The sequence below is a fragment of the Equus caballus genome, chromosome 16 (genome assembly GCF_041296265.1).
Source record: "Equus caballus isolate H_3958 breed thoroughbred chromosome 16, TB-T2T, whole genome shotgun sequence".
NCBI lineage: Eukaryota > Metazoa > Chordata > Mammalia > Perissodactyla > Equidae > Equus > Equus caballus.
The window spans coordinates 42,952,497-42,964,024 of NC_091699.1; the positions used below are offsets into that span (position 1 = coordinate 42,952,497).

Here is an 11,528-nt window from a genome sequence, read left to right on the forward strand (position 1 = left end):
TTTTCCATTTTGCTATTTAGATAATATATTCACAAGAAACTAACTTTAACTTTTGCAGATCTTCACTTGAAAGCTTCATTTACAACTGGAAATTATTATTTTATTTCAGGATAATGAAGAACACAGAAGAACTTTTATTCTACTTGTTACAGGACATCTCCTTCTACTCCAGCTTTGAATTTCATGTCATGATTATACCACCCATACCACCTCTTTGCTCTATAGGCACCTACAGACCCATAGGTTACTTGCCCTTATTCCTTGAGCAACTTACCTTGTGTGTCACCATCCCTCTCGTTAACATAACTCCTGTCTTAATTATTGGTACATTCATATCCACATACATCATTCTTCCAATACCCTGGCCTCTCATTTCCTTGAACTCTGCTCCTATACTCTTGTCCTCCATGCTACCTCAGTTACTCATTCCCATAGTGATATCTTATACTGACCTTGTAACTACCCATAACTGCAATCCCTCCATAATCTCAATTTCAAGCACTCCACAATGACCACCACTCCTTATCTTTTCCAGTTCACTTCTTCCCATATCTCAGTTCCAATAATTCTTTAACTCCGCTGGGATCTATAATCTGTTGATCCTACCACCTTCCTCTTGTCCTCACTTTCCTCCTTACCAATCAAATTCCACAATCAACCACAATCATCAGTATCTTCCATTCTCAACTCCTCTGCTGTCATGTACACTTGGCAAATCCCAAACCTGGTAAAATCTAACTCTTCACCTACTCTCTATCTGCATCCAAAGAGAAAAACACAGTCACAATATATAGTTTCACCTTAAATACATACCCAAGAACAACAAATGGGCTCTTCATGCTACCTGACAGTCACACATGTCCCAAGTTCATTTACTCTCTCACTCTTCTGCCAACAATTTCAACTTTCTTCTCTTTTCCAAAACTTCTAACACTTTTTCTTCCACATTTATTCTGAACTGAAGACCTTTGACTAACATTTCACTCAAAATACAGAGAAGCATTCAGAAAAACTTTCAACAAGTTTCCACTACCAAATCTATACCAGCATCTGTACTCACACAAATTGCTTGCCCTCCTGTTACTTGTACATATTCCCCTAACTCTCTCTTTGCCAAGGATCTCTCTCTAGCAATTCTTTGCTTCCTCTTGAATCATCAATTGTTTCTTTTCTGCTGGAACACAACATCTTTATCATCTTAAAAACTTCCTGATCATACTTTCTCCTCTCATCTCCTATAATCCCATTCCAACCAAGCTTTCATCCATATCACTCCACCAAAACTGTGCATCAAGGTCATTAATAACTTCTACATTGCTAAGTTCAGTGACCAATTCTCAAATCCTCTCCTTACTAGACCTATAAGCAGCATCTGACACAGCTGTTTATTCCTTCCATTTTGAAACACTTTCTCTACTCCACTTCCAGGACTCCACAATCCTGGTTCTTCTTGCTGCTCCTTCTCAGTCTTCAATGGCTCCTCCTTTTCTCTCAGACCTCTTAAAGTTGGAGTGCTCAGGGCTCAGTCCCAGGATATCTTCTCTAAGTTCCCTCATTCACTTGGTAATGTTATTTATTCTTGTGGCTCTAAATATTATCCATATGCTGATGATTCCCAAACTTGTGTCTCTAGAATGGACCTCTCCCCTAACTTCAGGTTCCATCTGTCTATCCAACACATCCACTGGGTTTCTAACAGACATTTCAAATTCAGCATGTCCAAAACTGAACTCTTGATATCGCCTACATAACTTCCTCCCTTCAGTCTTTCCCACCTCAGTTACTCATACCAAAAATTTTGGAATTATCTTGACTCTTCTCTCACATGCCACATTTAACTTGTCATCAAACCTTGTTTTGCCCCATCTTCAAAATATATCCTGAATCTGACCACTCCTGAACATCTCTCTTGCTACCCCTCTGCTCCAAGCCATTATCAGCACTTGCCTGAATTACTGAAAATCTTCTAACTGGTTTTCCTGCTTCTACCCTTGCTCCCTAGACTATTCTCAACCCAGCAGCCACAGTGATTACCTTAATATGTAAGTTAGATCATGTCACTCTTCAAAAGCTTCCAACAGCTTCCCATCTTACTTGGAGGAAAGGCTGAACTTCTCACTATGACCAAAAAAGACCTACTGATTTGTGCAGCATTCTTCCTTTGTCCCCATTACCTGATCTCTGATCTCATTTTCTATCTCTTAGCCTCCAGCCACATGGGCTTCTTGGTTATTCCTTGAACACAACAAGAACCTCCAGTCCTAGGCCTTAGCATCAGTCAATCCCTCTACCTGGCACATTCTTCTTTCAGATTCTACACGGCTCAGTGCCTCATCTCCTTCAAATCTCTCCTCCAATATCATTCAGGGAGGTCTTCTCTGGCCACTCTATTTAAAAGTGCAGGTTTCCTGCTCTACTCTCACTCCCACCTCCCTAGCACTCCCTTTTCCCAAGGTTCCTGTGCCCCTGAAGTGACTGTGCCTCTTCCCTTTCTCTTTTTCTCTATAGCACCTTTCATCTTGTAATGTTCTGTATTTATTCTGCTTATTGTCTGCCCATTCCATTCCTTTCTAATGTAAACTCCACAGGGCAGATTTTTGTCTGCTTTGTCCACTGCTGTATCCCCAGTAACTGGAACAGTGAGTAGAACACAGTAGGTATTCAGTAAATTTTGTTGAATGACTAGCCTCAACTATATCACTTTAAAGACTGAATTCTTTATCTCTCTCCCCCAAATTAGGTCTCCTTTCTAATATATCCCATTTCTGTGGCACTGTTGATCTAATCATTCAGACCAGTAACCATGGAGTCACCTTTGACTCTTGTCCTTCTCCTTCATGATCTTCTTCAGGTGACTAGCAAGTATTGGTCATTTCTTTCTTCCAAATATCTTTTTCTCACCATTTACTTGACAATAAGCCTAAATGCAGAGTTTCCATTACCACACTACTAGATTATAGCCTGCCTATCTCAACTCTAGCTCCTATTTAACCCACTGTACATTTATGCAAACCCAACTAACCTAAAATAATTCAACAGCCATTCACTCAATATTAAGTGTGGCTTTCTATGTGCTCACCACTATGGGGAAAAAAAATTGGAAGTGTAAAGATGAATAAGACAAGATTCTTGCCATCAAGGATTGGGGTAGATGCCATATCGCTTTCATCTGGCTTTTCATATCCCAAGTTCCCTTGTCTTTCAATAAATTACATAATATCCAACCATACTTTGACCAATTAGCTAATAGCATTTCACCCTACTTTTCAAAATGTACCTGTAATATCAGCCACAAGATCTCTTTATCCTTTTCACCTCACCCTATACCCTATTTATTCCTGGCTTTAGGCTTTTGATAATACCAATACCACAATCTAAAGTGCCTTTTTACCCTCCCATCCCTGCAGCTATTTTAATATAACTAATTCTCTAAGTGAGAGGTGTCTAACAAATACCTAGGCTGAGTGGGAACTACGATGAACTGAAGAGCACTTTTCTATCTAAAGGAAGCAGCCACCACTCAGAACCAGCCTACACTGCCAAATGGGAATCTGAGTCTACTGGTTAGATCCTCCAATATTTCAAGAGAACGAAGAATGCCAGATTTTATATTAAATTTTCCAATTTTTAGACACTGGCAACTCAGTCTAGTTTTTGAAAACCACTGTGTGGGTTAAGCAAATTATCAGCAGACTGTATGTAGTTTACACAGCTAAGCCCTACCACCTCAGTTAGTCTCCAACTACTACAGCTCCTACTAGTCTCAACCTTCTGACTCAAACTGGCCTCTTTTTGGGTCATTAACAGTTGAGCATTTTGTTTCTCTAATTTGAGTAAGCAGTTTCTCACTCAAAACTGCTAAGAAGTGCAGTGCATTCCCTTTACATATCTTAAGTCTCTCATATCTGTCCCCTTCTTTCCATTCTGTTTAGCCATCATACAAGTTCAGGGCCTTGTAAGACTCTCCCTGGACTACTATAATTGGCCCTTCACTTGTCTCCCTGTTATGATAATCTGTCCTTCACAGAGCTGCCTGAAGCCCTTTCCTACAATACAAATTAAACCATATCTAGTCCACTTTTCAAAAATTCTTTAATACTCCTTAAATCCAAATCAAGTAAGTTCAGACTCTCTGAGTATACATTTCAACTCTTCATGACTGTAACCCCCCTAAGCTTTATGTTCTACACTTCCTCCTCAGGCACACATTTCTCCCCAAATGCAAATTATGCTATCTCAGTTATTTTGCACACTATTTCCTCTGAGCTTAGAGCATACTTCCCTACTTCGACTATAAATATACCCTTCATCTTTCAGTTCTAATTAAAATGTCACCTCATTTATGAGGCATTCCCTGCTCTCCTCAAAAAACAAACAGCAGCTCTTTCCAATGTTTTCTTCTTTTTATAACCCTACACGGCACACATTTTATTCTACTTGTCTTATATAGTTATTTACCTGACTGATATCCCCACTTCCAGGAAACAGGGCCTAGGTTTTACTCATTTTTTTCTCTCACAGTCACAGAACAAATAAAGCCAAGAATGGAGCTCTACACACACACTGGAATTTCACAGCTACAGTTAATCCTTGTTAAACAGAAACCTACTGATTGGAGCTCTAATTTAACTAGAATTATTTTGCCACATTCCACTTACACCAGAAATAATATACAGAAAGTCTTCTAAAAATATTTACTTAATTAAAGGGGGGGTGGGAGAGCAATGATCTGGCATGAGGTCAATATACGTTCAGCTCAATTCTGAATAGTCTTTTGCAGTTTAACACCAGAGAAGAACAATGAACGGAGGCAGCAAAACATTGTGAACTACCAAATAACTATTCAGTTATGTTCAGGTTACTTAATAGGAAAAAGCTGTCTGGCTCAAATTATTTCCCCAAGTATCTACTGAATTAGATGAATTTTAATAGATCAAACAGTGTCTTCATGTCATAAACATTTTTATGTAGAACGTTGCCCTTTTACCTAATTTTAGTTCCACCAATATTCTTCATAATATAAAAACACTGTCCAATGCATTTAATATTGGACGACTTCACAATTTATATGGGGTCAGGTTCCCAAGGCCAGAAAGAATCAGGGAAGAGTAATATTTTAAGATATGTGTTACCTAGTGATAATACTGTATACATCCTTTAGTGCATCACTACTCTGATTCTCACATGCAGAAATACATGTGAAAAATTTTTAAATGTTTTATATTTCGATTAATTTGTGAGACAATGTTAAGTATAAAGAGTTTAGAATTTATACATTACTTATGACACTGAATCATTAATATTTCTTTCATTTCTCTTCTCATAAACTTAGGAAATTAGGCTGGTAATCATCTTTACTTCATATGCATTAGCACAGATTAAAGAAAAATACAGAAGAGATTTTGATAGAATCAAGACAATACTCTGACCACACGTGTTAAACTTGATGATGAGACAGAGTTCAGTTGTGTTTAAAGAGCACACTATGTAGACGACAGTAATTCAACCTATGAGAAAGGGGAAAATCAGAACTATAGATAGGTCTTGTAGTCACTCAGGCGCTTACCCCAGTAGAAGGAAAGAAAAGCACCACGAAGAGAGAATATGTGAATAATTCATAGAAAACTCAACATATAGCTGCAGAATTGTGAGATTAAAAACTTATTAAAACAAAAAAGGAAGAAAAGTACTACTGTTTTCGGTTTTTGTCTTCTGTGAAGAGCAAAGAAAGGAATGAGGAAGATCTTTATAAATAAAGGGAGAGGAGCTCCTTGAAATAAAATCAATAGACTTAGGTTACATCACTGTTTTTTCCAACTTTACTGAGGTATAACTGATGGTTAAAAATTGTATATATTTAAGGTGTACAACTTGATAATTTGATATATGTATACAGTGAAATATTCACCACAATCAAGCTAATTAACATATATCCGTCCCCTCACATAGTTACCATGCATCAGTATTCTGGAACCCCCAAAGAAAGAGGAATAAACCAAACAACCTGCCTTAAGACAGTAGATAATTTAAGATCATCATCAGCTGAGACATATTAGTTACTCTGAAAAGAAGAATCCTAGAATAACATATCCTGTGACTGCTGACAGAATTTTGTAATGACTCTATCCAAAGTCTAAGACTAGTAACTGTTTTTTATAGGCATGAAAGGGAAATCTCCAGATGTTCTAAGTTGGTTAAAATCTCCAGATGTTCTAAGTTGGTTAAAAAGACAATGAAGGGGCCGACCCCATGGCTGAGTGGTTAAGTTCGCCTGCTACGCTTTGGCAGCCCAGGGTTTTATTAGTTCAGATCCTGGGCATGGACATGGCACTGTTCATCAGGCCATGCTGAGGTGGTGTCCCACACAGCACAACTAGAGGCACTCACAACTAGAATATATAACTATGTACTGGGGGGCTTTGGGGCGAAGGAGAAGAAGAAAAATAGATTGGCAAGAGATGTTAAGGTGCCAATCTTTAAAAAAACAAAAAAAGACAATGAAGTCTTCAGAAATGTAGTAACTATAACAAATCCATCAAAGACATCAATGGAAGATGAAATATGTGAAAGAGAATAGAGGCCAGGGGAAGAGAGAAATCAACTATTACAAGTAGCTTTTTTATCTAGGAACTTGAAAAGGGGCACTGTATTTGTTAATATGACTGAAGTAAGAAGTTAGTTGCAATATTTTAACAGGGTAGGGCAAGGAAAAAATATACATTCTGTGATTAAGAGAACACACAGGTATATAACTATATACCATATATAGAGAAATAATTTTTATAGGTAGCTTGTGGAATTACTCTGATCATCATCACTTGTTTATCAAGTGATTAATAAGCTGGGTACTCAAGCAACCTCTCCACTTTGATTAAACCTGGAAGAAACAGCAAAGCCATCAAGGGCTCAGAGTTGAAGAGAAAAGTGCCACATCATCCAAACTGGGTCCTATTCACACACCTGCAAAGAAAGACTTTAAGATGCTGCAAAGATAAAGGAAAAAAGGAGCTACAGTAAGTTACGGAAGAAGAGAGTAGAAATTTCTGCTGATGTTAATTTAAAAATGGAAAAATAAGGAACAAGAAAACTAGTGGTATCGAAAAGTTTTTAAAGCAGTAAAGGCACTATGGGTTCTTGACAAAGAAAAATAATTTAAAAAGAAAATTATCATTAAGCTCAAGTGTGATCTCTTAAAAGAGAAAGCTAAATGCATGTAAGAATCTGTGAATCAACTACACCCTTTCACTGAGGGAAAATGGAATCTGAGTACGAAAAGTAAAATACATTGTTTTAAAGTCTGAATATTGATTTTTAAACATCTCAGGAGCTGCACTTCCAGTAGGGTAGCTATTAAAATTAAAAAGTAAATCAAATTAAAAATTCACTTTATTAGCCATACTAGTCACATTTTAAGTGCTCAATAACCACATATGGCTAATGGCTGTCTACATATTGTTCAGCACTGATTTCAGAACATATCCATCATCACAGAAAGCTTTTCAAGACAGCACTGATGTAGAGAAAAGAGTTCTAAAAGGCTTTTTAAACTGAAAAATTATGATTCCATTTCTGTGAAAGGACTAGGCTGAAAGCAAGGGAACAATAACTTCTCACTATCATTCCAAACCCCTTATAATATTTTGACAGGAATTATTTTCAAACCACTCTAAAGAAAACCACATTTACACTTGAAAACAGGTCAGGTCAAAGTCATTTGGCTTACCTTCACAGAAATTTTTGATTTATGTTCTACAAAAGAAAAAAAAAATTACTAAACTATCAACTGAAAACATACTAAGACAGTTATAAAAGAAAATTTTAATTAGTATTGTTATAAGAAGATAATAAGTAGAAATATTAACCACAAAATAACTAAGCCTAGGTCCTATCTGGGGGTTCTAACTTTTACAGTGTGGTTCAAGTATTTCTATTTCATTTTTTTTTATTTTCCAAGGTAAAACTATAAACAGATCAGGAAAAGAGAAAATAACGTGAATGAGAAGACAAGCAAAGTATAATCTAAGTTTTAAAACTAATACTAAAAATAACTTTAGCAAGTGAAGTCTTACTATAAATTTAATTTTCTCAAATAATACATTCTTTACATGCACAGAACATAATTACATAAGTTTCACCTAGATTTACATTAGGCAATAAGGATATTTGCTACATGCAAATATAATGAAGACATACATTACACATGGAATATACTGGAACATTAAATTTTATAAATAAATACTGACAGTGGTAAGCAGTGATGTAATCTGATTTTACTTTGCTAAAAGTAAATTTGAGGAATTTAGGGGAAACAACTTCTTTCAAAGTATCATTTAAATATCACTTTATTACAAGCAAAAATCTGTTAAACCAGTACAAATTTTATGTAGGAATTTAAAAGTTAACATTTTACATTTCTAGTAACACAGCATACCATATGGGGACAATATTAGCTTGGTTTTTCCATCCAATAATTCAGTTTCAAGCTTTAAACCATCTCTGCAAAATAAAAGAAAGTTGTCATTTTTGAGAAACAGCAACATTTTATGTAGCCAGAAGTGTTCATTTGAACCTTGAAAGTTAGTTTGTTCTTTTGAGTTTATACAAGAATCTTGTAAATACTGAACCATTCTTTTAATTAAAGACATTTTTCAATCCAAGATAAGATTGAAAACTACAGAAACTTTCCAATAGTACAAAGAATTTATCTCTTACCTGAAACTTCATTTTGTTACTGATAAACAAAATTGTTATCACACTATCATTTAACTCTTATAACTCTACACTGGAAAAAATGCTGTTACCAAAACTCTTCCTAAGTTAAAACAGCAAAACATATCTACCACTTGTTAGTTTCATAATGATCTAACACAGTCTGTGGTGAGACAGAGCATTATTTGAAAACGAGCTATAGCACTGCCACCAGGGTTATTAACTGCTTGAGCACAGAGTTCCACTCTATTTTGAATCTTTCAACTAATACATATTCACATTTAATGACACTTTTGTTATGATTACAACAATAAATTATGTTTATTATAAGTTTTGGCTGCTATACTTTATTTGTGCATGTCAAATCCAAGAGCACAAAGGTACAAGGGTAGACGTTGCCAACGAAATTTGTACATCTGTTAAGGTCCAAATAAAAACCCCACTGAAAACAGAAACAGGAGTCCATAGCCAATTCACTGTTTTACTAAGAAGGGGAAAAAAAGATGCTTGTCAACAAACATCAACGGGAACAAAAGTGACATCCAAGAGAAACTAAATCCAGCGGGTCAGTCAAGCAAGAGAGAGTTAGGAACGGTGTGATCAGGAACACGAAACGCGCGGTGTTGCTAAGGCAGCGGAAATCAAACCACCTCAACTTCTTTATTAAAAGCCTGAAAGAATGGGTTTTACGGGGTTCCCTATTACAGGGTTACTAACAGCTCCTGTTTCCGTTGGCTGAAACTCAAAGGCCTTGAATGAAACCGTATAGCCTATCTGTTCAGCACTACAGCGCCGTAAACTCCTTCAGGGGCTGACTGTCTTAGTTATTTTTATATCCCTAGATTCTAGAACGCAAAATTCATTTGCTAAACGCGCCGTAGTCTGAGTTTGGTGACTTTTTCATCTTAAAATGTTAAACTTCCCAGTGATGAAAACCATGCAAGTCTTTTTTATTTATTCAACCGCCACTTACTGAAGGCCTAGTAGGGGTACTACATCGACTCCTCGAGAAGCCTCGGTTACCCGCACGGCGGGCGATCACTATCCGGGGGCTCCGACATCTGGAGACGCCAAAGACCGGGTCACGAAGAACCAGGGGTCTGGGCCAGGATTTCCCTCTGAAAGGCCGCTAAGCTTCCTCGCTCCGTGTGCCCTCACCGTTTACCTCCTCTCCTCCCTGCCTCTCCTCCCTTCCCACCCCGAGGTAAACGAGGGGGCGGAAAGGTTGTCTCTGACAGTTTACACGCGAGTTACGAAGTGGAAAAGCGACCCAGCAAAGGCCGACCCGGTCCCCTCGCCCTTTCAGGGAGCTGGGCACCGCCGCTTGGACGAGGGCAGGTCCGGAAGGTTCCCTGCGAAGGACTCCAAGGGCCAACCTAGCCTCAATCCCTCTCCTCTGACGACTACCGTTTTCGCCTCAGCTTACCCCAAGTTCATGGTCCGATATCTGGCTCACCCCACAAAACGCTCAGGCCCACTGTGTACGTCGGTTGCCGCCGCCGCTCAACAAGCACCACGCCGATTGGATAGAGTGATGCCGGCGAGCTGGAAGAGCGGCCCAATCAGGATTGGGAATGCTGGCGGGTGCGCTCAGCGGGGGCGGGGCTGCAAAGGCCACAGCTTCTTTCTGCACGTCCGGGACCAGTGTTCCTACGCTTGGGTAGTACAGGCATTGGGTCCTGGGGGTTGTGGCCTCTGGAGTTCACAGGGAGCCCTCAGAGAAATGCCTGAGCTCGGGTGGAGGTGACAAAAATACGGAGAAACAAAAAGCATAAACGTTTTTAGGAAATTAACATTTTCTATATATTTGGAAGAGAGACTTTAGTATAAAATAAGTTGGGGAGGGGGGCGCGGAGCGGAGGGTTCTGGGGAGAGATTCTTCGGGCAGGTACTGGGTATGTGTGGTTTCTTGCAGTGACCTCGGCATGAAGCCTAGCATGTTGTAGCTCTTTTTAAATAGCAGCAACGTTCACAAGTGCTCAAGAACTTTAGCTCTTATGTGCCAGACTTGTATCTAAGTGCCTTATGTGTGTTATTTAAACTGTACAACATTATCCTTGAGGCACAGAGAGGTTAAGCAATTTGCCCAGGGTCACCATCAAGCAGTTTAATCTCAGAGCCCGTGTTCCAAACTAGTGTTATATGAGACTAACTCCTATTCATTTTTCAAATCTCGATTTGTAGTCACTTCCTCGACGAAGCTCCTCTGGAATCCACTGGTAGGTGAATTAGGAAGCCATTCTCTGACTCCCTGGTCTCTACCCTTTCTACCAGGGTATTAATGCATTTGAGATCCTACGGTCGGAATGAGCTTCAGAGGGGCAGACTGTTGTGTCTTAAACACCTCTATAGCCAGAGCACGTGGTACTAGCAGAGTAGACGGTAGATATTTGTTAAATGAATGAACAGCAAAAGTGAAAAATGCCAATGATAACTTTATTAAATTTGACTGAATGGTATTTCATGAAGAGGATGCCCCTAGATTATACAGCAGTTACTGAAATTTCACATTTTTTTCATCTATCTGCTCTTACACAACTTTTATAAACTATTGTAATAAATGAGACACGTTGAATTCTCATGGGACGTTCAGTGAAAGCTCAAAGAGATCTTTTAACATTCATTTATGTACCTGGCCTGTGGAGAATATACTTAAACGTTTGTTAATTTACCTGAGTGACTAAATGAACAGGTACCAACGTACATTTGATCCTGTGTTGTTCTTTGTTTGTATTTTAAGGAATACTCATCTATACATAGAAAAAAAGGCTAAAAGGATTTAAACCAACATGTTTAGACCAATAGGACTATTTCTGGGA

General features: G+C 38.3%; 1 protein-coding gene across 24 annotated transcripts in view; it reads right to left on the minus strand.

Moving 5' to 3' along the window:
- The window catches only part of CCDC66 (coiled-coil domain containing 66), a 48,534-nt gene extending 38,198 nt beyond the window's left edge, over nt 1–10,336 (minus strand). For 4 of the 24 annotated variants that reach the window (XR_011426850.1, XM_070237352.1, XM_070237348.1 and 1 more), the window contains exons 1-2: nt 10,136–10,226; nt 8,432–8,496 (exon numbers count right to left, since the gene is read on the minus strand). Coding sequence is in view for 6 of the 24 variants with exons in the window: in XM_070237352.1 (XP_070093453.1) it covers nt 8,432–8,434 (3 nt within the window). In the remaining 18 variants the exon portion in view is untranslated. Of the gene's footprint in view, nt 1–7,723; nt 7,750–8,431; nt 8,497–9,682 lie in introns of all 24 variants that reach the window. The other 20 variants (XM_070237365.1, XM_070237363.1, XM_070237356.1 and 17 more) reach the window with 11 other exon arrangements.
- Nucleotides 10,337–11,528: the final 1,192 nt, after the last annotated feature.